The following is a 26613-nucleotide window of genomic DNA, read 5'->3' on the forward strand; positions in this document are numbered from 1 at the left end:
TATTTGTAGGTCCAGCAAGCCCTACAGATGAACCACAGAGGTAGTTTTGTGCATAAATTAACACGAGAAGTGACTGCACAAAAAGGTTCTAACAGTTCATGCTACAGATCATTTTAGTCCATTATAAAAGCTGCTATAAAATAGTGAATCGGGAAGCACTTTTCAAAGCCTGTGAAATTGTGATCCAGATTTGAAAGTAGGCCCTCTAAATTGTTACATGCCTGATAAGGCTGTGTGTTCTGTCTTATTCAGGGAGAACTTTAAGTCCTGCAAACCCAGTTTTAAATTCTCGCTTCATAGGGCCTCCTATTATGAAATATCAGTTGATGATGGTCCTTGGGAGAAACAGAAGAGTTCAGGGCTTAATGTGTGTACTGGAACAGGATCAAAAGCCTGGTGAGTACACGTTGTTGCTTTGACAGAAAATACCATTTCATATAAGCTAGATGAAGCTATTTGGCCTGTGCATTTTGTCCTTACTGAGGCTCTGTTGGGCTACGGGGTAAGTCAGTCTAATATTGTCACTGTCAGTATGGCTCAGAGCTGTTCCAAGTGTATGAGAAGAGCAGGGCACTCACTTGTGGGTATGGAGAGAAGCCTTGAAACGGTGAGGAGCTGTGGCACTGAGACAGAATTTTGCCTTAGGTGTAATTTCAGTGAAAGATGTGGCATGCCACAAATGAAAATGAATGGTGGGGTGTGGTGGGGGAAAGAGATTCTGCTGTGACTTGCAGAGACTATACTGGGGTGATCTATGAACTACTCTTGTTGGCTAAAATTAAAATGCTTAGATGATGTAGCCCAGTAAACTTATAAAAATCTAAGCTCTAAGAAGAATTGGAAAACATATATTTGGAAGCAGTGTTAAGTGTTCTCTGGCACATCTACTGTCTACTCCCCTTTCAAGCCTCTTGTTTCTTTCATATTTAATTGACAGGGGACAATCTCTTTGCCAAAATACTCCCCTTAAATAAAGATGGCCATTTCTACACAGAACTGTGCTACCTTAATTGGAGGGATAAATTATTTAAACTTTAGTTTAAACGTTCTGCGTACTGCATGTAAGTCTAATCAATTTAGAGATTTGAGAGATGTTTGTGTGCCCATGATTTAAAATGGTACAATAGGCACTGGTTTTTTTTGTGGCAGGCTAAGATGAACTAAAACAGAAGCTTTTAATGGCATTCAAAAATGAGTATTCATGCTGTAACCATGGTTGCTGGATTTTGCTCTTCATTGTAATTCAGAATTTTGTATTCAGGCAGCATAGCTTAGTCCTGTAACATGCCAAGGATGAAATTGGCAGATGGCTAGGGAAACTTTCCTAGTGTTCAGTACCTTGGGAAAGTACAGTCTTAATTCAGTACTGTACTTAAGCATTTCATTTGCTTATACACTCTCTGCTGAGCAAACCCAGAACCAGGGACCAAGCTCCAGGATTTCCTCTCTCCTTTGCTGTAATGAGTATGTGTTGCTGGACTTTTCTAAACTGAGGCCAAGCCTCAGTGTAGTGATCTCCCTTAGCCTGTTGTCTAGGGGCTCTCCTGAAATTTCAGACTTCTTGGGACGGAGAGACATTTAAAAGCCCAGGTGCTTTCTGTAGCTGCCAAAACGTGTGTAAAAGGATATCTGGATATTATCTGCTTGCAGGTAGGCAGTAGTTGTAAGAGAGCCTTGGACAGCCATGCTCAGCAGTTCTGTGGTCAGATACAGGTGCAGTGGGTCTGTATTGCAGTCTGAGGCATTTTACTGTCATGACACAAGTGCTGGACTGAATGTTTTAAGCTGTATTGAGACACAGGCATGTGAGAACTTCATGGTGCTGCTGCACAGTGGCTGTGGTTAGCACCTACTCCCTTTTGAGTCTTGGCAGAGGAGGGAGGCTTTTTTTTGGAGTTTTGACTTAGTTCAGACTGAGGCTATGTTGACTTACTTGTTCATCCAAATGTGTCAAATGCAGAAGTGTCTGATCTGACTGTTTCTTTTCTAAATGCACCAGTTCTTGTGAGATTCAAGACCACACCTTAGGGATAAATAAAGAGGTAAAATACTTGCAAAAAAGTGTTGGGTTCATAAATGAGAATTAAGAGAATAAATCAATTAGCAAGGGTTGGATAGGCAGGGTAAGAACACAATCTCTAGAACTGTCATGCTTCTGTTTTTTAATGCAGATTTAATTCTGCACTTATTGGTGTTTTAAAGCAGGGGGATTATTGACAAGGAGACTACATCCCATGCTCTTCTTTCCTAAAGACCTCACTTAATGGATTTTTAAGGTTTACAAGGCCACAGGTAGATGCCAAAGCAAGAGTTGATTTAAGACTTTTTTTTAAAAAATGAACTGTTACCAGCTCACACTTAATAGCATTCTTTTCCCTCCCCAAATGTTGAATTTAGCTTTTCATCAGTGTGCAAGATTTTTTTGTTTTGCTTGTTTTTTTTCCTAAGTTGTGCTGCTTAGCAAACAAGACTTCTTCTCTGTCTAGGTCCTATAATATTAACAAGGTTGCACATCAAGCTATTGAAGAGATCCTTAAGATTGGTGAGTGAACAGTGTGGCATTAGTAGCCAGGTTTATATAAAGATACATCTATCTAACTGGGGCTCTTTCTCTTGGCTCAACAGCAAAAGAGCATGGAAGTTTGAATGTGCCGTTGAACACAGAGTTGGTACAGAAAGGTTAGTGAAAAAGCAAGATTTAAAAAAAATATATCTTTGGCCAGTTCATTTTGTTTGTATTCTGTACCACTCAGCTTTCAGTGTTTTAGCACTCTTGCAGTAATAGTCTTTCTGACAGACATTAATTGTGCACAGTTGGCAAACAATGTCTTACTTGGAAAAAAAAGCACTTATTCAGACTTCTGTATGTCCTCTTCAGGAGAATTTCAGTTCTCCTAAAATTTCAAACAGTTAGCATTTAATCACCAGAAGAGAGCTATTGAGTGTTCATCATGCAGTAGAACTGAAAGGAATCTTCCCTAAAAGTAATTTTTTTGCATGTAAAGACTATTAAACATCTGTCAAGAATTGATGTTCCCTCTTGATGGAGAAGCCAGTCTTCCCTGGAAGAATGTGGGTTTCTGAGAGTAACTCATAGTCTCTGGAAATACTAATGGCTGACTCCTCTGCTTACAGTAACAAATGATTACAATGAGTCTCTGCTCTACAGTCCAGAGGAACCAAAGATGTTTTTCAGTGTTCGAGAGCCTATTGTAAACAGAGTTTTCTCAAGTAGCCGTCAGCGTGGCTTCTCTTCAAAGTAAGTGTTGGCTGCAAAAGCAAAAAGTTACTTCACTCTGTATCTGTCAAAGTATGAGCAATCCAAGACTTTCCCTTGAAGTGTTTCAACATCCAGTTTTTGCTTTGAATGACTTGAGTATTGTTCGTGTAACAGCAGGATGAAAATGTTTCCTAGTTTTGTTATGGCTTTTTAATGTTTGATTCCTGCACAATCTTACAGAATAAAAGAATCTCACTGTGCCCAGTTTTGGATATGTGCCATTTCTCAGTATGAGACACAGACATTGACAAACTGGAGTGAATTCAGGAAAGGGCCACTGGGAGCATAAGGGGGCTGGAACAAGTGATTTTTAAGGAAAGACTCAAACAGTGCTTCTCTTTAGCCTGGAGGAGACAAGGCTAAGGGGAAATCCAGTTGCTGTCTTCAGCTACCAAAGTATTGTTTCAGAGGAGACTTGACTTAAACTCTTTTCAGAGCAGAGTATAATGCAACAGCCATATTTTTATAGGATGTAAGTTTCAGATTAATGAAAAAAATTTTTCACACTGAGAATAGTCAGGGAGTTGATCATGTTGTCTCTATAGATTGTCTTATCACTGTTCTTGGAGGTGCTCAAAGACCTGGGCAAGGTCTTAGGCAACCTAACACATCTTTTAAGTAAGGCCTGCTTTGAGCAGAAGGTTGGACTAAATACATTTCCAAACTGAATTACTTGCTAATTCATCATTTTAACTTGTGCCAGTGGAGGTTTAGATTGAATATTAGGGAACATGGAAAGGATTGTAAAGCAGTGGAACATGCTGCCCATGGAAGCAGTGGAACCATCGTCCCTGAAGGTATTTAAAGACATGTAGGTATGGCACCTGTGGACATAGTGGTGGGTTTGGTAGTGCTTGTTTAATGGTTGAACTCAATGATCTTGCACATCTTTCCCAATCTAAATGATTTTATCATCTGTGGAGCCTGTCACAATTAAACATATGCAGCCATTAGTTACATGATCAGAATAACTGAACATGCAAACAATAACATAGAAACTATTGAAACCAATGCAGTAGTTCCATTGTAATTAAATGTAAATTCAACCTTCTGTATCAAAGCAAATATCTAAAGGAGCTCTGAGCCAAACTCTTTATTCTGTCTTGTCCAGCTCTAAAAGAGATGCCTTAAATTCTATAAGATTAGATTTAAACTTATTAAATATGGTGTAGTCTGACTCCAATATTGACAGTAATATGCTCCAGTTCTTGAAGTTGCCTGGCAAGCATCCTGACCTTGAACTTTGTATTTGTAATTCCTTTTCCTCTCTCTGAGTGGTTAATGTAACAAAATAAATTACACTAATGTCCAAATTATTTTAATCTCAAGCATTGCTACTTGAAAATATGTATTTCATATAATATGAAGACCACATATTAGAACCATAAATTAATTGTAAACTTTCCTGTGAGGATTAAGTAAATCACAGTTAAATGGGATCATCAGTAGCTTTCTTTAAAAATTCCACCTAAGCTTCAGCTTTCAACATAAGGTGTTATGTTGTAGGCTGTGCTCAGACTCTGGGAGCAATAGGCTCCATTGACCAAGTCCTTGAGTCCTCTCTGGACTCAGTTTACTATGTCCATACAAAACACCTGGGGGGGTTCTAGTGCTTAGTACCATGCTAAGTGGAGGTTAAGCATTTACTGGCCCAAGCAAAAGAATATCCCAGAACCAGTTTTATTGGTCAGGTGCTTGTGTGAAATAGTTAATTTAAGCTATTTTGTGATACCTTCCTTGTTGGGTTTTTGCAGAGTCTGTGTCCGTTCCCGTTGTTGGGATGCTTGTATGGTTGTGGATGGAGGAACATCTTTTGAGTTCAATGATGGGGCAATAGCTTCAATATTGATTGACACAGAGGATTCACTGTGCACTGTTCTGCTGGAAGAATGAAGGACCCTGATGTCTTTTGCTGAAACATTTATGGATCCATAGAGGGAAACCATGGGGATATCACAATGCTGCATTATATTGAAAGTTGGCCTTTTCAGATGCAAGAGCATTTGGAGGAAGCTTGAAATGCTTTTCATTCCTTTGGGTTGGGGAATCATTAGTCTGATATTTAAGCTCTTTTTGCATCTAGTGTAAAATATGTCTGAAGTGTTACCTCTAACTTCAGTGAAAATTGACATGTTAACCTGTAAGGCAGACATGAAAGCTTTGTAAACACAGGTAAATGGGTTCAAGTATTAAGTCAAGCATTAAATATTCACATGTACAGTTTTTTAGTAACAGTCCGGGACTGATGAAACTAAATACTTCATACATACACTTTTGTAGAAAAGTTGACAGTCAAACTATCAATTTGATGCAAGGATATACAGATTTTGGTAAACCATGATGTTGATGTAAAAGAAATGAAAATACAAATCTTTTGTATGCTTTTCAAAAATTCTACAACTTTGTAGTTTCATACAACTTACGGCAATTTTTTTTTTGTTCTTCCAGTATTTTTTCTACTTTCTAGACTTACATTAACATAAGTCTGGTTTAATACATATTGAATTAGGTAGCTTTTACTGTTTCTGTTTGGCTAGATAGGGACTTGAAACCTAAAGGTTTTCCTCACTCCTTCATGAGGAATATGCAAATTACAGAATCATGTTGTAGTAGCATAAATTCCTTCACTGAATGGATTAACTGGAAGGCAGATGATCAGAGACACTAATGTGTGTAATAATGGCTATAGTTAAGAAATAGATTTGGCCTTAATAAGTTGAGTGGTTTGGAATTCTAGGTTTTCAATTTCTTACATTTAAAGAAGAATGAGATATGCTGGGTGTACTAGGAGCTGGAGCAAAAGCTAATGCCTATGTCTTCCAGTTTTCCCAGCATGTTTTTACTTTCTCCAGAAAACTTAAATTTCCAATCCGATGCTGAATTCTAGTAATCTGTAAATGACAAGAAATTAATTTCATATGTCTCTGCTCATGTTAGGTAATCAAGCCAAAAATAGAAAGAAAATAAAAAGCTCTGATTAAAGAAGAGCAAGTGACCGTTTAAATCTTTCAGAGAAACTGTGAACTGTGACTGCCTTTTGAAATCTGTGCTTATAATTCAGAGGGGAGGCAGAATTTGACAAAACAAATATTCCTACAGCAGGAACTCTTCTGCTACATGACTTGAAAATAGTATGTTTTGTCTACTGCAGATTGGTTTCCAAGACTGAGTTGTCTTCAAATGACTTTTGAATGAAGAGACTTCTGTAACAGATGTTCTCAGGTCTAATGGAAATGTTCTCCAGTGTGGCCAATTAATCAGTGTATTTATTGCCACTTGCAAAACGTAAACTGCTTTTTATTGTCAGAGGAAATGGACAAAGGGTTTTTTCCTTCTAGACTTGAGAGTGAATAGAACTTAAAACATAATTTAGAGTATATTGATTTGACCAGACCATTCAGTTCTAGAAAAATGTTAAATTGATGCAGATGTCTGAATAAGCTATCACTGTATATTTCACTTTCTAAGTGTGCTGCAGGGTTATTTACACTGTTGGGTTGTTGTGATTGTACAGCAGGACAGGAAAATGAAAGTAGCCAGATAAGATTTCAAAAATTGCTAAGTTCAGGAACTACCAGGATAAAGCTCTGTCTAAAATAATGTGCAAAGCTTGTCTAATGGTAAAGACATAAAAGATTAATCTTTCCAAAAGTTCTGTGCACAGAGATTAGGTGTTCTAAATTATTCTCAATCCATCTGTAACCACTTAGGGATTGTTTATTATGTGCCTCTGTCAAGTGCACTAGTCAGTATGCTGTTGGGGATTTTTTGAATCCTAAACCCACCAATGCAAATTAACACTAATTTATTGCTTCCTACGACTCTGCCACTCTTAGATCAGATTTAGGTATTGAACACATGCACAGCAAATCTATGGCAGAAATCCTTTCCCGTGCTTATTTAGACATTTTTGTGGCTGTAATGTTTTAATGGAGACTGGTTAGTCTATCAGAACTCTTAAACATGCCTGTCATTCCTTATTATGAATGTCAAGATTAAAAGGCAATGTTTTCAGGCCCTATAGCCCCAGAGTACAATCTAGATTAGGATGTAGTAAATTTTCACAGTCAAATTCCTAGTTTAGCAAAATGGAAGCCTGACCTACTCATGAGTGGCCTCTGCTGGTTCTGTCTGTATTTAATTGCAGTTCTGTGGAAGCATTTACTGGTGAATGCTTAACTTGACTAGGATTCAGGAATCCATAATTAATAGTAAGCAATTACCTTCTTTTTTCTTGAAGAACTGGAGGACCCTTTTTAAGGATCCTTTATGATGAAGGATTACAGGATAGACAACTTACTTGGTAGACAATATTCCAGGAGAAGACTGAGTCTTGGTTTAACACTGATTTAATCTGCACAGACTGGCAGTGATTTTTGCATGCCTTCTACTTGCTGAGTTAAGTCCATGGTATTTTCATTTAGTGCTGGTCTACACTGTGTTCTGCTAAACTAGACCTGTTATTCTTTGCTTTTTTTTTTTTCCAAGTGGCATTTATACGTTATGTAATAAAAAAGGTTAATTGATAAATGAAGGTGTCCTGTGCCTTATTTTCAACCTTCAAGTGTTGCATGTGCTCAGTTTCTTCTCACAGTTTCAGTTTGCTTTTAATGGTTTGTGAGCCTTGATGCATTTACATGTAATACAGAGACTAAGCAATGTAGCAGGTTCTGTTACGGAGTGCTTAGGGCTACTTACTGTTTCCCTTAGGGATAGGATCAGTTGAGCACCTTATCCAGAGGGCTTTCATTGTCTACTACAAATGCCATCATAACCATTAAAAAGGCAACAGTGAACCTGGTATATAAAATTATTCCTTCTAGTTAAAGGCCTACTACTGTTCCAATTCTGCACAGGTTTTAAACCATAGTCTAATAAATGATGAAAGTATTTATGATAGCACCCTGTCCTTTAAATCACCATTGATGATGCAGTACTTCAAGAAACTTCTTTTGGTGGCAAATCAGGAAAAGCATTCTCCTATCCATCAGTCACTTTGTATAAAACAGAAATTTTTTAGATCTCTATTAAATGCAAGAGAAGATGCAGTTACATTGTGCATAAGAAGAATTTACAGTAGTGCTGTGGTGCCAAGACATACTTTTTCTTCTTGAAGTAATTTAAGATACAATTCTAAGGCAGTGAACTGAGACAGAGTATTCTGTATCCTCCAACCTCCTATCATTCCTCCAACTTTTCACAAGTTATGTTGCCCATTAACTCCTCTGTAAGGGAGACAAGCCCATTATTAGCACCTGTTACTTACACTGTTAAATTTAATAAAAACAAACCAACTTAGCTTGCCAAGATAATGCTTTATTTACTGTATTCTACAAAGTCGAGTATCAAATTCTAGTACTCATACAATCTTTCCACAGTAATTAATCTGTTCTGCACTACCAGGTATTCATTCCTGAATGTTTTTTCTCAAGACTGCAATGGAAAAGCTCTATCTATGCAAAAGCCTACAGCACTATGTTGGCTACTCTTAAAAACATCCATGAATAAATTCAGCTGCTTCCTTACTGCATTCATGGGAAAAACAGCAGCATGTTTATGTACTACAGAAGGTCCAAGTTTTGCCCTAGGAATTATGAAGTTAAACACCTGCTAGAACATTCTAGGCTTATGCATCAGGACCCTGATAACAGATGAAAATGAAAGGTTCATTTAAAGTCATTACCTGTCCCTATCCTTTATTTGTTGTTTTTTTTTTTTTTTTCCTTTTTGGACAGTTTCTCAGCTTCTCCTATGACTTAAAAAAATCAACACTAGACAACAGTGGTTAGTGATACAAATACAAGAAGTGAAGTGCTACTACAAACAAACTAATATAAAAGAAAAATTAATGTCTCTTGATAGCACCAAAGCATCTCTCCCTTAGACAGCAGTCCCAGGTTCTGGTTTTTGGTCATATCTAGAACTCTTTGAGCCCTTCTCCTGCAAAAACATCTACCAGTTTATCAGTTGCAGGTTCACAGATCAGGCTCATAGAAGCTACGCTAAGTTTCTCTAATATGTCATCAGAAAACCTAGGACCACAACATGAAATAATGGATAACCAGCATCTTCTTACACATATGCTAATTCTGAACAGGCTTTTCAGACTGTATTTGGCTAAAAATGAAGGCTACTAAAGACAGAAGTTTCCTCTGTGGTCTCCTAAATAAAGACTTTACTATATCTCCTTTATGCTGCTTAGCTGTTTCTGTGTAGATATCCCCAATTTACTGTTTTCAAGCTTAATTCATACATCCTACTGTAGCTTCTCTTCAGTTACATAGTTGAATAGATTTAATACATAAGGATTCATTTAGAATTCTGTAAATTCATTAATCAAACTTATAAAGATATCAGCACCTCTGCAAGCTGTTCCAGAAGCTGCAGACAGTTGCTAGAGGCTGACATTGCTTAATAATGGTGATTTGTTTCATAGTTTTTTTTTCAAAGATCCCCTGTAAAATAGGCTGAAAGAAATACTCTGCAATTGCTCACAGATCAAATTTCTAAAGGCTCTACGTACAAGAAAATGGATACAAATAAACAACATTAGGGTGTCAGACCAAGTTAGGCAGTAACAGTACTATGATAAAAGGTGCTCCAGCACTTTTTTTTTTTCCTAAGGAGCTTCAACACAGTGTGTCCATGGCATCCAGTGCATTGTACATGATCACAAGAAACTAGGATTTCTCAGTGTCAATCTGCATTTGATGCCCCAAATCTCATGGCTCTTTTTATTGCCAACAGTTGGCCTTGCAATGCTGGTGAAGTGTGAACCATTGATCTTCATGTCAGGCAAAGCTTCCTCGAGGAGCTGCAGGGAGCTATCGGTCACTATTCCAAATACCTGAAGAGTCTTCAGTGTTCGGATTTCACCAAGCTCTCTAGAAAAATATGAAATAATCATGAAACTGAAAACATTTTTTTGGGGTTTTTCAGCCTGTACCCAAGCTAGATTACCTTATTCTAAAAAATTAGTAGAAACTGAGTTAACAACTTAAGCACATACTTAATGGAAACTAGTACTCAGCACTGGTACTTCAGGAAACTGGCTAGTAAATGACTTTTCTGCTAATGTCTCTCACAGACTGAAAATAAACTGATTCTTCTTCTTTCAAAGATTTAAAAATCTAGAACAAATGAAGGAAGTTGCCCACATTAAATTCCAGGGTGTGGCTGAGAGGACACAAACCCACAAGTATTATTAATCAGTCTCCAATTTGTAGCAATATTTTGGTGAGTACCCAGACCCAGCTTCTTGACTGCTTTACTTTTTCCCAGTCATCATCTCAACTGTGTATCTTATCTTGAAGGTACTGGAAAAAATCAAAACGCTGAGGCACGTGCTTCCACAGCAAAGGTTCTTCAGATCCTCATTTTCAATAGTCCTCTTCCTCTCAACCTTTTATTGTTGGCTGTTTCCTTTGTGTTGACATCTTTCCTGAAAGTATTGTGATTGAAAGCTTCTATACTAATAAAAGGCAGAATGACCTCACAAACAAGTCACTCTATGCCATGTTTCAGTCACAATCAATAACTGATAAAGGTGCACACAAAAGCAAATATACACAGCTTACTAGTCCAGTCAGTACTATCAACTCTTTTCCAAACCTTGCAGCATGCTCAGACATCAATACCGGTCACTGGCAGGACTGCAACCTCCAATGCCAGCAATGAGTGCCACTGGTATAATGCCACTAACAGAAGACACAAGGCATGCATGGAGCAGCCAGTTCTGTAAGTGCAGACTGACACTACTGAAAGATTATCTCAGCTTTGGTTCCAGTCTGGATTCTTGAAGACTACAGGTTCTAGCAGACAGGTTATTTTATCTTAGTTTTATTCCCAATTCCTCATACCATTATGTTTTTTGAAACAGTATTTGCAATTCAAAACCTAAAAAGAAAGCAAACTGAAATTAACTTACCCTATGCATGAACAGCAAACCAAAGCTTATTAGAGGTTACTTACACTAAGGCAGCAGGTGATATCTGGTAACATCGGCTAAGGCACAGGTGTTGTAGGAACACAAGTTGTTTAAAATACTGGAAGCACTCAGGCTTTAACATCATGCTGTCACTGTACAGAAAACACATTAAATGAAGGTTTAAGTATACAGCAGCAGTAGATTTCAGTAAAATTCAGGCAGAGGAATTTATTGAATATCTTTTTTTCCTACCACCAAAGTATGTTTTTGCTGAATATAGGAGCAACCCATCTCTTGTGTATGTGCTGGGCAAGTGAAGCAGAAGTTTCTCTTCACACAGATACTCTGCAGAACTTACACCATGAATAGGCAAGTTCTTCAGAGATTCCAAAATACTGTAATTGACTAGGTCAAAACCAAGATACACTTTTTTTTTTTTACAGTTACATGACCAAGTAGCAAATTTACATTAGAGATGACTTAAAACCCTCTCTAGGATGCTAGGCTAATGAACTGTAGGCATCTGAATAGTTCCTTCCATTATACCTACCAATTACCATCTCTTGTTAACAAATCCTGTAGGTATCTGACATTTATGCTGGGGTAACAAAGACATCTTCAATTACTTACCTGCTCCAGATTAGGTCATGCCAGATATTAAATCTTTTATAGCTTTAGCTTAAGTAGTATTTCCTGTATGTGCAGTGCTACACAACCTTGCCACAGTGCTAATCCCCTGAACCGCAATGATTTAAGGACTGGCTGCACAGGTCTTCTTACCTGAGATCTAAATGGACAAGCAAAGGACATCTCTCCACCAGCGTTTTCACATCTGGAAAGAGGTCACATAGAGTCAGACCCTCTTTCAGTAACAAGATGGACATGCTTTACATAGCCTACTCATGTCCACACATGTTCATTTATATCTTTTCTACCGAATAGAAAATCTTTTTCCACAACTGAAGCACAATTTTTAGACTAAAAGATACATGCTTAAGACTTACAGCATAGTCTGCCTATGAAGATACTTTACATGGATTTCTTTTAACCATCAGCAAAACAGATACATTTCATTCAGCAAATTATGCTTAGAAGTCAGTTGCATCAACCATCGACTTAGAAAGACAGTAATCCCAATGGTATTTTTGTGAAATTTACTGAAACGTAGTGAGCTGTGTGAAATACTTACATGTAGCAAAAAAGTAATGAAAACTTTCTGTGCATCAAATGTCCTTTCAGAGCACCAAATCCTTTAGGCATCTCAATTTTTATCATCAAAAAATTATTTCCTTATGACAAAAAGTTACTGTAATTTTTTTACAGTAATTTTTTACACTAAGCTGTATTTTTTTTATTTTCATTGTCTGCAAGCAGCACTGAATCATCTGTGGTTCAGATATCATCTAAAAACCACTGCAAGGTGCTCAACAACATGCAACAGAATTTTGGTAATTCAGAATTCATGTGCAGAAACTAAACAATGCCTTAATTATGATGATTAATGTACTATTCAAGTCTTATGCCTGATAAATTGCACTGAAACAGTAAAATTACTCAGAGAAAATGTCAGCACATGGTCTGGTCTCTTAATGACTCAATTTGAAGTTCCTGATGTGGAGAAGACTCTAGCATATTTGTTTATGGGTTTGGGGCTGACATAAGATTTGCTTATTTCCCCCCACATAAGGAATGCATGAAGTGGTCTGTGTGATTTTTAAACAGAAATGAGAGGTCACCCCCTGCATGTCATCCAGTGCCCTATTGTCATATTCACTCATTGCAAAAATTAAATTCTCTTCACCACAAAGAACTTTCACCCTTCAGCTATGCTCTTGTTCATTTTTATGTACCCTCCCCCAAATCTTGACTTTACCTGCATTTTCATTAACCCTCCAACTTAATAAAACTTTCCTTCCTAGAACTATTAGCAAGTAAATGGTTAAATGTTAATTCCTGAGATTATTTGCCTTCCAAATTAACTGGTATCTGGATGTCAGTCAAACTCAAGCACTTTCTATGACTGTTTTCTTTTAGAAGATGCTTTCAGCAGAGGCCTTAAGAAAGCTTTCCAGATACTGTTCCTGCAGCTAATTCATAGCATGATTAAGTCCTGCTTCCAGGGCTTACTTCACAAGTAAAGGCTGTTCCTTTCAGCTGAAGAAATGAGTTTTCACTTGACTGTTCCTCAGTTCAGAAGAAAAATCATCTCACCCTTCATGGTAAGAGTCTCTGACAACAAGACTTTCAAATTATACAGAGCACAGAACTTACTGTTAGCTCATGATTCTTCTATACAAAGAGTCAGTGCTAATCAGAAGAAAATGTAAAGCCTGCTGCTTCATCCCATGGTGGGATAAAGGTTTGTCAGGCTGCTGTTTACCTGCTATTTGCAGATTCTCTCTGTATCCACTTAAATTTAACTGGGTGACCTTTGAAGTAATGTGATTGACTGCTGCTTTGACATGAGTGGCTGTGAATTCACACCAGGACAAGTTCAGTTCCTCCAGCCTACAAACAAACAGAGAGCTGTTAACAAGAATGGCTGAAACAGTTCAACTTCTGGTATTTTCCGTTACAGTTGATACTCTAAAGCAAATAACTTGTAACATGCCTACTGCCAACTTACTGTATTCATGACTAGGAATCCTATTATGACAATAATTAACCACTAAAGAATGGAACAAATCTGTATTTGGATATTTTCAAGATGCAACTAGAGAACATCCTCACCCACTTGGACAGTGCTAATTTTAGACCCTGGTCTGGGAAAGGGGTTAAAGTGACTTCCCAAAACCACTTTCAACTGGAATGATTCAGTAATATCTCAGGAAGTGAAGGGTCTCTCCAGGAACTGCCACAAGGAGACACGGTCTTTTCATTAGGTGTTTATTGACCTGAATCTGTTAGAACTGAACAGATGGTCACATTGAGAGGAAAAACCACCACTCATTATTAGCATTGGTTAGATGAGCAATTAATCCTAATTAGTATAAAATAATTTGTAGTTTAAGATAAACACTGGTCATGCTGAGAGCTCAGCTCTCTTCATGTGCTTGATTACCTATAGCCTGTCACCATGGGGCTGGGACAAAGCATTACTCTGTGTGCAGGTGTTGTAGCTGTGACCAAGGGACAAAGATACAGTGAATGCACAACTAGATCATTTAGCTGGCACTCTCTACATAAAATGAAAAAACATTCCTAGGACCAGGTTTGCCATCTGGTATTCACTGTGCACTGCACAGACTGCCATCCTCTAAAGAGCTCATGATCTGCGTAATCAGACCAAGCAACAGAATGATTAAGGCTCTGGCTCCCCAGTAACTGGCAATTTTATTAAAAAACATGCCTTTTGCAGACAGAATGATTACGTATGCTGTCCTGCAGGTCACAGGAAGTCAGCAGAAAGACTGGGATATAAATCCTGAATTCACTGGGGCCCAGTTCAATGACATTCTGCCAGCAGATGGCTTAATCACTGGAGCTGTCAATCTGAACACAGCTCTACATAAACTAGAACATTACTGAAGGATTATTCTACCACGGAAAGGCACAGTGTTCTCAACCACTCATGCCATACTCTGATTGCAAAGGGAGCTCTGGAACTCTCCACTTTCCAGTTCCAAAACACACACTTGGTCTTTGTGATAATCACATACTATTGTCATAAAGAAAATAAAATTTATATTGTATCAAAGGATTATAAATGGGGTTTGCCCACCCAAAAAGATGATCCAGAAAACCTATGAAAAACTACTAAAATTTCCTATTAAAGAAGAAAATAGCTTGATGGAAAGAAATGACCTGACTATTCAGGTAATAGTCAACTGTTACGCATCTAGGAACAAAACCAGGCACATTAAAAAATTACATTACAAAACATTACACATGAAAAAAATGCATTAAAAAAGTATTAGATGTAGAGGAGATTAATCCCTCTGCAATTAGTCCTGTGACAGCCCCCTGGAATCATCTTTGAGATAAGAAAAACTACTTATTTAGAATGACTCATGCTAGAAAAATGCAAGGTCTTCTTCTTATCTTTTTAGAATATTACTGGTTAGGTTTGGTTCTTTATAATTGGTTGTCCCAAAGAAAGAAAGATAATGTAGTTGGCCAAAATGTGTTAACCCTGTTTTCCATTGGTTTACTTGTGATCCCCCCAAACCCTATAAAAGTACATGTGTGATTCCCCATCTTTGGATGTGTAGTCTGACCCCTTCACAGACGATAATAAAGCCTGTGGGAAAAGTCTGAGCTGCCCTCCCAGTCTTTTCATGCCAGCTGGAAACTGCAGGTTTCTGTGAGAAACCATGAAGCTGAGCACCTGAAAGGCCAGCACTCACAAACTTTTGAACTTTCCCCTGCCCAACAACAATTGGGCAAGGGACACAACAAAAAGCTACATTTAGGTACAAGAATAACTGGGATGCCCAAGGAAAAAAAAAAATATCCTTTCTTTCAGGAATAACAAAACCTGCTTTTTTCTTACATAGAACAGCTGCTCAACATCAGCTCCAAAGCTTCAGCAGAAAACCCTGAGCAGCCACAGAGATTTAGTCGTATCAAATTGGGATTTCTAGCAATGCTCCTGTAGAGAGAGGAAAAAAAAAAGCAAAATCTGATAAAATTTAAATGTTGGAACACTGCTTGCTTTGCTAGGACGTGACTATTTTTAACACCTAATTTCCTGGACAGGGAATTGTTCAGAAAACATGAAGTGCCACATCTTTAATCAAATGACCAACCTGAGTCACTAAGGGTCTCCACTTTGTGCTTGCTGCATCAAGGCACAACATTAAAAGGGATACCTGTCTACTTACTTGACGCTGCTGACAAGTCTGCACATTTATAAACTACTAAGTATACAAGGAAATGGTTTCTTTTCACCTTCTTCTGCCATATGCCAATAAACATATACCACAGCTTATCAGAGATGACTACACCTCTACAAAAGACAAAGCAAACATCCCATTTCTGATGTCACCCCTCTGCAAGATGAAGGTTATCCCAGGACAAAATCCATGTCCAAATAGTATCCCCTGCATCCATTTGTTCACAAGACTATATCACACATGCAGTTAACAAAAACTGGAAACTCTTACATTCAGTGTGTAAATTTGTTCAGAAGGCAATAGAATTTCATCAGTAGTGCTTAATTAGTACCCAATTTTCACATAGTTTTAACTGTTACTACTGATCATATGAAAAGCCAAACTATACTGGTTAGCTTGTCTTCCAGTTCCCCCTCCCTGGAGTGAGGAAGGCATCAGAAAGCAAGACAGCCAGGATCTCTGCCATCTGACCTATGGTCCCTGGCACCTCCACAATCCCCTGGTGTGACTGAACAGGTTGACATTACTAGTGTCACACCCATTAGTGTCTTTGCAGTTGAAACAAAAAACACTTCCACTTGATAGAATCTTCCAGGACTTCAGAAGTTCAACAAAAAAAGTGAGCAACACTGCAGAAGCATAATGGGCACCTGGTGGGAGAGCTACTGAGAGCCCCTGGAATAGAAAAAAACCTGCACATCAAACACGAAGCTCTCTTGGGAGCACAAAAACAGGAAAATAAAAATAGCTCTGCTCTACATCTTAGCTGAGGGAATATGGATTCAAACACTAGAGAGATGAGCAGTTTTTCCAACCTCCTGCTACTCTGGGGAATTGGGAGGAGAAAAATAGGCACCTAAAACTGGCCATTCCAAAAGACTTGCACAATGAACAACTTTCCACTGCATTCTTTCATTAGCCTGCACAAAATAATGGCACCAAACAAAAGGTATTTACTGAATATTCCCGAACATGTCACTCACTTGATGATGTTGTCAGAAAGCACTAGACCCTCCAAGCTGAGGTTCTGCAGCTTTTCACACAGACAAAGAATACTGTGGAGATCTGCAGCAGACACTGTGCAGTTTGATAAATCCAGGTGCTGAATTTTCAGAAGACTAACAAAAAAACAAAAGAAAGAGGTTACTAAAATTGCATTAAAACCTGCTCCATATCACAAATGTATCCCACACACTAAAAGCCTGCTAAACTTGTAAAAAATACTTCCACTGATTCCTCGTAACCCCTGAAAGTCTAGCCTGCTGGAGTTAATTTTTTATTTTTTTGCAAGTACCACATAAAAATGCTGGAGATTATGGTAATTCTTTGCTCTACAAGATACAAACTGCAAGGGCATTATGGTGCCTTAAAACCAAAAACACAGACTGAAAATTTGAGACACAGTTGCAGGATCCAGAACATGCAGAAAAAGCCTTACTTGCTTGTTTTAAACAATGGATCCCCAATGCAAGATCTTGGGCAGCGGAACACAGTAACACCTGCAGGCAACAACTGTCCAAGCACTCCTGGCAGCAGATTCCCACCAGTCAAATCAAGAGTCTGCCAGAGAGATTCATCAAACCTGGGGCATAGAGTTTTACTCGTTAGTGAGTTCAAATGGGTAAAAGGTCAATGCTATGAGTACAACAACAGAACATTTTCAGTGTCAAAAACAGATTGAGAGAAGGGAAAACTATAATAGACTACAATAATGCTAAAACATGTGAGGCATCTTTTGCTTATACATACCCACATATGGCCTAAATTGAATTTTATATATATATATATATATATATATATATATATATATAAATAAGATGAGAACTAGACCATTTAACAGTCCATGGAAACAAAGATTTTCCTTGGTACTAGATGACAAGAAGTAATACTCACGAAAGTCGATGCCATCTCTTGCAAATCATAGAAACTTTCAGCAAATCCTTTAGGGGCAAATAGGCAAAGATTGCCAAAAGCAATTCATCTGGAAGTGCATCCAAAGAAATACCTTCAGGAAGAGCAAAACATGTTCTAGTTAAAGCTGGTTCATTTTTGCCAGCTGGTCAGATGCCTTGTTTGGTTTGGTTGTTACAAGCCCCTCTATGTCTACAAAGAAACTATACATCAGCCCCACTATTCATCTCCCTTGCAGCTCACCACTGTAGGAAGACATTTTTCCATATTTGCCTAGGCACATTTGGTAAATGCAAAGGTTCCTATAATATCAACTTTTTATACACAGTATAGCCATTGACACTACTCATACACTCACTTGGGGAACAAGAGCACCTTAGCTACTGCCTTTGTAATCTAACACTTGTATGATTCTCTGGGTTTTTTTTCCCCTTGGCTGAAATGCCCACTCTTCCTACGCATGCAAGGGTCCCAGAAGAGAGCTCAAGACAAGCCATGCTTCTGTGTGATACACAGAAAAAAAATCACGTAGTACAAATTGCTCCCTAAAACATGCATGCTATCACCACTCTAAGAATTACATGAAACAATGTGGTGCAATCACAGCTTCTCTCAGGGCTCCAGAAGGTGTCATGAGTCACATGGGAGATTTCTGGGTGGTGGTGCTCAGTAACAGCTGCCTTTGACCCAGCAGTCCATCTTATATAAAAGCAGGATTGTCTGAAGGCATTCCCACCTTGTGTGTGACAGCATAATGCCTGGAGAGAGCTGCTTATTTATTTCACATCCCATACTCATCCAGACTAAAAGCCACATTTTGACATCAGGGAAAGAAACACCGCTTTCAAGAATTCTAGAGCCCTGCTCTTTCTTATTCCAGCCCAGCAGCCATTCACCCTTTGACGTGCTTTTCTCTGGCATGGTCCCTCACACTGCTTATTTCCATCAGAAGCTGGGACACAGCCTCATTGACCCATCTCAGCATGCACTCCTTACTTACCCTTCTCCTCCTGTCTACAAACAGATAACTTTTCCATTGACTTTGGTTTTAGACTGATTGATTTCAGCTTGCTTTTTCTCCATGTACTTTAGTAAATACAAAGCGTGAAATACAAACTTTGTCACACTTTAGCTTTTATATTAAAACTACTTTTGCTGCTTTTTCTTTGAGTGACCTTAAAACACTGGTTCACAACACAGCCCTGCTGGGCCAAAGTGCCACCTACATCACATACACAAGAGCAGACAGGCACAGGTACCCGCAGCACAACTCCCCCAGCACAGACACACACAAAGGTGTTCATGGGTTTAGGCAGCAGAGAACCATGCTTTTCATGGGCCACAATTCAGGAGGCAGAAGACACACCACCCCTATTTAAAGGCATACATAAAAGAGGATTTATCACCCCAAGCTTGAAAGCCACTAGATCTAAAAGTGGCATTCTGCTAGGTAAGGGCAAAAGAAGTAAACAATAAAGCAGGGTGAACTTGTGATGCCCACTCTCCATCTCTACTGAAGCAGAACCTGGATCAGGGTAACAGTACCTGACTCTGCCTCTCGAAGCAGCCATGGCCGGCGCACGATAACAAAGTCCTTTTCGTTGTCCTTCACCTTCTGCCGTTTTGGAGGAATGCAGGGTGACGACACCAGCAGGTCCTGTGGTGTATTTTCATTGCCCAGCTTGTCTTTCTTAAGGGCCGACACTCCCATTCCCGAGAGAAGGTCCGAGGTCTTGCCGGAGTCCCATTCCAAGCTAGTGGAAACATTAGTGCTAGAGGATGGGATCTCCTGGAGATGCTTTCTGCAGACACAGCAAAACCCAGAGGCTCTGAGGGTACTGCCAGACTGACACCAAACACAGGATGGGGATCCTTGAAGCATCTCAGTCACTCGTACTCCACATTCACACGCAAGGCAACTAAATGTGGGGATCTGCGGGCGCTGGAAGCACAAGCAGCGGCCAGAGCGCAGGCGTGCGCTCGATCTGGCAGACTTGGGGGAAGATCCCGCCAGGGATCGAGCGCGCCCCGCTCCCGGATGGGGCGGGCGAGCGACCGGGGAGCGGAGCCAATGGAGGCGGCGAGATACGGCAGCCTCCCAACACCACCAAAGCCGGACACAGCCGCGACAGCGCCGGGCGGGACCCTGGCACGGCAGGGCGGCAGCGCGGGCGGCGGGACGGGATGCCCCGGCAGGCGGGGGAAGCTCTCCCCTCGGCTGCGGGCGGGAGAGGCGGCCCGCGGGTTCCGCGTACGCCCGCCAGACCCGCGGGCAGAGCCCCCCGCTCCCCCGGGACCACCCGCGGGGCCGCACACACACGTGTGATCCCAGCACGGCCCCCGCGGCCAGGAGCCCCTTCCCGCTCCCCCGGGTCCCACGCCGTTCCCCCGAGGTCCCCACGCAGAGCCCCTCAGCCACTCCCGCGCAGCCGGAGGAGCCGAGGGGGCCCACGAGGGCTCAGGCTCGGCCCCGGCGCCACGAGGATCCCGCGCAGCCCAGCAGCGGCAACCGTACGCCCATGTCCCGGCGCGTCCCCGCGTCTCGGTATTCCCGTGTCCCGGTCCCCCCGTACCTGTGCATGGCGCTGGGAGAGCCGCGCGCACCTCCGCGCGCCCCGCGCCTTTCAGCACCGCGCCATCCCGGCGCCCGCCGGAAGCCGCAGCGGGGGGGGGGGAGCGCGGAAGCTGCCGGGAGTTGTAGTTCGCAGCCCTGTGCCCGCCCCGGGGCGGGGCCGTGCCGGGCCGGCGGGCGGCGAATGGCGGCGACTCCGACGCGGAAGAAGCCGGGAGCGGCCGCCGCTCCCTGCGCTACGCTCTGAGCCCGGTGCCGACCGGGATGGCGAGCGGCGGAGCCCCGCGGGGGACGTGGCGCTGAGCGGCGGCTCGGCCGTGGTGAGACGGCGGCGGGCGGGACGCGGGGCCGGGCGGAGCGGGGCCGCAGTGCCGAGTCACGGCCGGACCGGTTCTCTCGAGCGGGGACGAGAGCCGGGTTCGGGAAGCGGCAGCCCCTGGGCACGTCCCCTGTGACAAGGACGCGGAGAGAGGGATGGTCGCGGGGCTGTGCTGGGTGAGGTTGGTTTCCAGGCTCTGATCCCGGGTATTCCCTCCCGTCAGGGACCCCGAGCACGCAGCGCGGGGCCGTGCGGGTTCCGTGTCCCTGGAGCTCGGTGCTGTGCCGCACAGGCCTGTGCGCACGCGGCCGGGCGGGGAGCGCTGGCACGTTTCACCCTCCGAGGTTTTCTCTGGAGAACCTGAAATTGCCCGTGTGTGGCTGGTCCTGACCTTCACCATGCTTGTTCAAACCTTGCAGTCTTTTCACGCCGTGTTTCACAGCCCGCCGGAATTTCAGCAGTGCAGGTCTTCCTGCGTTTTGGGTTTTTTTCCCCCCCCAAAGTGTTTGTTTTGAAATTGATGGGGATGGAGAACTAATTCTGGACGCACCTCCAACCCCGCTCTTAGTCACCCACTTGCTTGCAAATGCTGTCCTTTGTTTACTGCATAACGATGGAGAGACGTGCCTGTAAAATTGAGGGTGATAATGGAACCTGTGGCAAAGAGTACACAACTTTATGTCACATACAGAGAATGTTATGACTCAAATTAGCATTCATATAAGAAAAATATTTTAACCATTTCCTGTATTAAGTCATGGAACAGTTGTTCAAAGATTATTTAAGCAGATAATCAGATGACAAAGAGGTGGTGTTTGGGTTTAAAAAAGAAAAAGCTGAGTTTATTTCACCTTTTCTGCAATCCCTTTTTTCTTTGTGAATCATGTCATTCTTCTCTATTAATATATGGGAAATGGAGAAATTATTTTCTGGAAAATCCAAATGTCTTTTACAATCTGAAATTAACAAATAGTCTGTTTGCCTGAATGCAGTGTTGGGCAGTAGTCATGTGACTGCCTTACTGACACCTGCTTTGTGTGAGTGCATTAGTCTGGTAGCCTAGATAGCGATTTCTGTTTTTTTTAGATTCTGCTTGCAACTGTGCAGTGCTTGTATTTGATACTATTTCAGTTCCTACGATAAGTGAGTTATTTTCTTCTATGTGTTGTTTTCAGCATGCTTCCCTAAACTGTTTGAAAGCTTCAGCCTCTGTGCTACTTAATATAATAAAATTTTGACTTGGTGGTCTTGGAGATCTTTTGCATCCTTAATGATTCTGGCATCCTTTAATGGACTACAAGGCAGCACCATGTAAAGCAAGTGAGCTTCCCATGTTTTTTTACTGATGGCCCCTGCTTGCATTTAAACACAAAAATCTTAATGTTCCTTGTTCAAGCATTTGTCTTGCATTTAGTGCTACTGAGTGGAACCTAGTCTCCTGCAAAATAAGAGAGTACTGCTATTTTGACTAGTGTCAGCATAGCTTTTTTTTTAATTAGAGGATACAAAACTTGTTTCCCTAAATATTGATCTATTGTTAATTAAAGATTTAGTCGATTAAATTTTTTTCTCCATTGCAAAATAGTTGAACTGACAGGTACTAATAAAGTATCAGTCAGTATGTAGACTGACTAGTGTGTCTCAGAAGAACAAAGCCATACAAATTGCCTTCTTCACTAATCTCAGAGATTGTTTCTCTCAAATAGTGCAATTAGATAATTACTCTGGTTGGTTTTCTTGGGCAGTTTGTGGCTATTTTCTTTCTTTAACTAGCTTTCTCACTGTACAGAGATAAAGCAGCTCTTTGTTGTCTGTTTATAAATACTATTTCCCCCAGGCTGTTAGGGCCAGTGTATAATAATAAAGTAAACAGAAAACCCCAAACCTACAAACCAAACAAAACCCAGGATGCCACCCCTCGCCTCAACCTGAAACCAACCTAAAATATATCCCCACAGCACACTATGCAGACTGGGATATTAAAATGGCTGAAGGGACTATTTGTGTTGTTGCTTTGCCTCTTGGTCCTCTGTTTATAAGTTCTAAAGTGCATGTTAGTCCATTTTGTTGTTGTAAGATGGAAGTGTCAAGGGCTCTTAATGTGGGGCAGTTCTATCAGTTCTAAAGGCTGTAGTCTACTACTGCATGTCTGTAGAGTGGAGTCTGTAATTTTGCCAAGCAGGGCAGGCTTCAGAAACCAAACACTGGGTTTTTTTTGTCAAGTGAAATATGCTGGTAGAACCTCAGTAAGAACTAGCAAATTATTCCCTGACGTACAGGCAGAAAGTCATCAGTGAGCTGACCATTGATACATTGCTGGAGATGTTAGCTTTTGTACTTGCAGGTGAGTGTGAATTCAGCTTGAAGTGGGAGATGCTGTTGCGCAGGTGTTTGGGGTTTTTTGTTGTTTTGGTATGTTAAGGCTCTCAGTTCTGTCCCTGACTGTCTCTGGAAGAGATCTTCCATAGTTTGGCAACTTTTTTGATGACAGGTGTTCTTCAGATGTAATTATGATCTTGAAAAATACAAAGTAAGGCTGGTTGGTTTTTCAGGTGTTTCAACTGAAATATCCAAAATGTCTAGAAATGCAGCTTTTTCAAATCTGCTTGATCTCTACCTGAGAATGATTGAAGAATAAGAAAAAAAAAAAAGGCTTTAGTAATCTAGAATTGTCTGAGGCACCAGACAAGAAAACTAGGAAGCATGGTGGTTGTCTTTATCAGTAGTGTTTGAAGGACAGGCGGAGCAGCAGATTGGCAGACTCCTCTTCTTTTTGAATTCCTGAAAAAAATTCTGGCACTAAAGCTGTTTGTAAGTATGTAGTATAGTAGGTGAGTAAAAGACAGCATCAGTATGTCAAGGACAAATAGTTGAAGTAATCAAATGTATTTCATTAATGACTGATAGACCTAGTGTATACAAGAGGATTAGTTTATAATCTTATATATTGCTTAGTAGGACTTTGATTCTGATCCTTACAATGTTTTTGCTTGGGAAAGAAAGCTGGGAAGAACCGCTGTTGTGGCTAAGGACACCATTCCCTTGTCAAATACTTTTAAGGGGTTTTAGAGTTTGCTAATTAAATAGTATGATGGTTAAAACTATGGATGACACAAAACTGTAAGAGATTTGTGGTCTTTCTGAAAGTGGTTGTGTAAATCAAAATACCTTAAAGATTTGGAAACTTGTGAGGGGGAAACGGGTACAGCTGAGCAGTTTTCTGTCTGTGTTAAGAAGGAGCAATCAACCACAGAAATACAGGATAGAGAAGTAATGTTATGTTTCCTGTAGGGAGAGAATTTGGAAACCTTGATAAAGCTGAATTTGTGAAGCAAATATCCTATTCCTATTTATACCTTTTAGTGAGGCATGTGGAGCAATGTTTACTCCCTGTTCAGGACTCCTCAGGTACTTCCTGGGAGGCTGGGGGAATCCTTCACAGATATGCTTAACTCTTTCTAGCCCTTCTTTTGGAATATAATATTGGAATGTCTTTGTTAAAATTGGTGCTGTATTAGAGCTCTAAGAAGGTGTGGGGTTTTTTCATTCTCTGCTGTTTCATTTAGTAACTTGAGATTTCTGTACTAGGCAGAGTAGTTAGTTCATTTGTAATGTAGATGTCATGAGTGCAGTTACTCTTCAGCTGGTAGGGTAATTTAATACTGTTGACAGTAGGGAGTCTGTCATATAAAGGGAATTAAGGCTGCACCGAGCCCTTTATGATGTGTGCAGTGTTAGTAGCTGGGTAAAATAAAAAATCTTAACTAAATTTTTTCTGTGTTTGAAAAGAGGCAGGGAAGAGCATGTCCTTGTATTTTATTGGTTAAGTTGTGCTCCCTGTGCCAGTGTTTTAGCTTTTAATCTTATTTGTATTAATCTGCAATTGCCTGGTTGTTCAGAAACTGAGTATGCCAGTAAATACTTCTCCATTCATGGTGAGGGCTCTTATTACTTTGTCACTGCTTTAATAGGAGCATCTTCTAAGCCCTTGTGAAGGTTGTACAGTACAAGAGAGTCCTTCTGAAGTATTTTTTCCAGGACAACATTTTTTTAGTGATTCGGGAATTTCAGCCAGCTGATACTAGGTAGCTGTATGCTAATAGTGAGATGGCTGTCTAAATAAAGAGATGAAAACAAGGTGATAGGTAAGGAGTTTACCTTTCTTTGAGCTAACAACCACCTTCAGGGGCAAATGCTGCTTTCCACAGGAAGGCATGGCTTTATAGCCTGTAGTAATGTATTTTAAGGCCTGATTCTAGTAGCACAGCTCCGAGATACATCTCCACTGTTGAGTTGGGTTTAGTTCACCAGAAGAGCTCCTGTCAAGCATTGCATTTTTCACTCTGTGGATTTTCTTCCATTTAATCTTTCTATGTAGAGAGCTGGTTTTAAATGGTTTGTATCTAGAAATTTTAAACTGTTCTTTTGAAATTGTGTATACATTAATTCAAAGCAACTCTGTTTTTAGTCTCAGTGTTTTGAAAAAACAGGCCTTTATTTTTATGTTTTGAGATTAAAATAGGAACCAGGTAAGAACATAAAGTGTAGTTTACTGATAACTGCAAAGTCACTTTGGTCTTTGAAAGTAAATTAAGTTGTGGTAGGATTCAATTCCCTCTTCATTTTAGCATACGCAGTACATTTTTATAATACTTCTGAAAGTGTCCCATGATAATACCTGAGTGCAGTATTTTGCACAAAAACTTTCTACCTTCTGTTTTGGTAGAAGATTTTTAGGTGTGAATGTAATAAAACTTTGTGACTAATGAAGTGTATGCTGTATAATTTTTTTGTTTACATAGCAAAAGGTGTGGCTGTAATGGGCACAAAAAGCTACATGCCAGATAGCAGTGCCTTAATGAAGTTGATACATAATTGTTTTGTTGCTTTTGCTTCTGTGGAATTTGCTGCTATACCATAAATAGAAAAGACTTCTCTGAGGAAACAAGGATGGTACAATAGAGCAGTCAAGGACTTGCTTCGAGTAAGTGGTTGAAAAATGGGTGGGATATCCTGAGTTTTTAATGTACAAATGATCTATCTAAAGTAGACTACAGACAGGTAGTAAGGGGATGGTTTGTCCTAATGGAAGTGTTGATAGTTTGATAAACATATTTAATAAAAGTCAGAAAAGAAAAAGTGTATGCATCTTTGACTAGAAACAGGAAGGTAGCTTGAGCTATTTTCCGAATATGGAATGATCTGTGTGTCACAACAAATATGGAATAAACAGACTGCTCTGACTGTTTGAAATTCAAAACTGAAAGTAGAAAATGGGGAGAAACAAATTTCAGTGGGAAAAAAAAAATCAAAGAATAATTGTTCCTCTGTGTCCTCAAGGCAGTAATGGCATAATAAACTTTAGCTATTTTTAATGCAAATAAGAGAGTTTTCACTGCTTAGTGCCCTCAAGCATAACAGATCTGCTTAAACAGTTTACTGAGAAATTAGTAAAAGAAATGGCTCACTTTACCAAGTTCTGAAGAGATTTAAAAGTAAGTAGAGGGGAATTTCAATAATAGCATTTCTTTTAAAACTCCAGAAGAGTGGAAGTACTGGAAGTCTTAACAGCAAAGCCATATCAAAAACTATTTCACTTAAACCAGCTAAATGTTAGTCTTGATAGAGAGACAGGTCAGACTAGCTACAATAATAAACTTTTTTTTGTTTTAAATAATGCATAAAATGCCTGTGGTAAAATGATGCGTATTAAAAAGGTCTGAAGCAGATTAAATAAAAATGTAATGAGTCAGTGAAGTTTGCAGTAAT

At 40.2% G+C, this 26613-nt stretch overlaps 3 protein-coding genes across 6 annotated transcripts in view; 2 read left to right on the forward strand and 1 right to left on the reverse strand.

Moving 5' to 3' along the window:
- NADK2 (NAD kinase 2, mitochondrial) overlaps nucleotides 1–7804 on the forward strand; it is a 33021-nt gene extending 25217 nt beyond the window's left edge. The window contains exons 8-12 of the mRNA XM_062513027.1: nucleotides 253–396; nucleotides 2487–2542; nucleotides 2626–2679; nucleotides 3136–3259; nucleotides 5035–7804. Coding sequence (XP_062369011.1) covers nucleotides 253–396; nucleotides 2487–2542; nucleotides 2626–2679; nucleotides 3136–3259; nucleotides 5035–5173 — 517 coding nt within the window. The 3' untranslated portion in view covers nucleotides 5174–7804. The remainder of the gene's footprint in view (nucleotides 1–252; nucleotides 397–2486; nucleotides 2543–2625; nucleotides 2680–3135; nucleotides 3260–5034) is intronic.
- Nucleotides 7805–8632: 828 nt separating this feature from the next.
- SKP2 (S-phase kinase associated protein 2) lies at nucleotides 8633–20592 on the reverse strand. 2 transcript variants are annotated; one of them, XM_062512937.1, is made up of 10 exons: nucleotides 20527–20592; nucleotides 19499–19755; nucleotides 17936–18047; nucleotides 17481–17624; nucleotides 17026–17160; nucleotides 15700–15798; nucleotides 13588–13715; nucleotides 11988–12039; nucleotides 11252–11359; nucleotides 8633–10164 (listed from the first exon to the last, which is right to left on the reverse strand). In XM_062512937.1, exons 1-10 carry the CDS (start codon nucleotides 20532–20534, stop codon nucleotides 9951–9953), a joined length of 1257 nt encoding a protein of 418 aa, XP_062368921.1. In that variant the 5' UTR covers nucleotides 20535–20592; the 3' UTR covers nucleotides 8633–9950. The 2 variants fall into 2 exon arrangements, with proteins under 2 accessions (XP_062368921.1, XP_062368922.1); XM_062512938.1 differs by lacking the exon at nucleotides 20527–20592 and having other exon boundaries at nucleotides 19499–19850.
- A 215-nt stretch (nucleotides 20593–20807) lies between these two features.
- The window catches only part of LMBRD2 (LMBR1 domain containing 2), a 32264-nt gene continuing 26458 nt past the window's right edge, over nucleotides 20808–26613 (forward strand). Inside the window, exon 1 of one of the 3 annotated variants that reach the window (XM_062512958.1) lies at nucleotides 20808–20845. The gene's annotated coding sequence lies outside the window, so the exon portion shown is untranslated. Of the gene's footprint in view, nucleotides 20846–20958; nucleotides 21026–26613 lie in introns of those variants that run through there. The other 2 variants (XM_062512957.1, XM_062512955.1) reach the window with 2 other exon arrangements.

Source organism: Cinclus cinclus, chromosome Z, assembly GCF_963662255.1.
Source record: "Cinclus cinclus chromosome Z, bCinCin1.1, whole genome shotgun sequence".
NCBI lineage: Eukaryota > Metazoa > Chordata > Aves > Passeriformes > Cinclidae > Cinclus > Cinclus cinclus.

Excerpts from the sequence above, each read along its gene's own strand:
- SKP2 (XM_062512938.1), bottom strand. The coding sequence starts at position 19,835 with ATGCTTCAAGGATCCCCATCCTGTGTTTGGTGTCAGTCTGGCAGTACC. Across the intron at positions 18,048-19,498 it reads GCTTCGAGAGGCAGAGTCAG|GTATTTCTTTGGATGCACTT; the intron begins GTACTGTTACCC and ends CTCTTCCTGAAG. Across the intron at positions 17,625-17,935 it reads AAGAGATGGCATCGACTTTC|GTTTGATGAATCTCTCTGGC; the intron begins GTGAGTATTACT and ends TCTATGCCCCAG.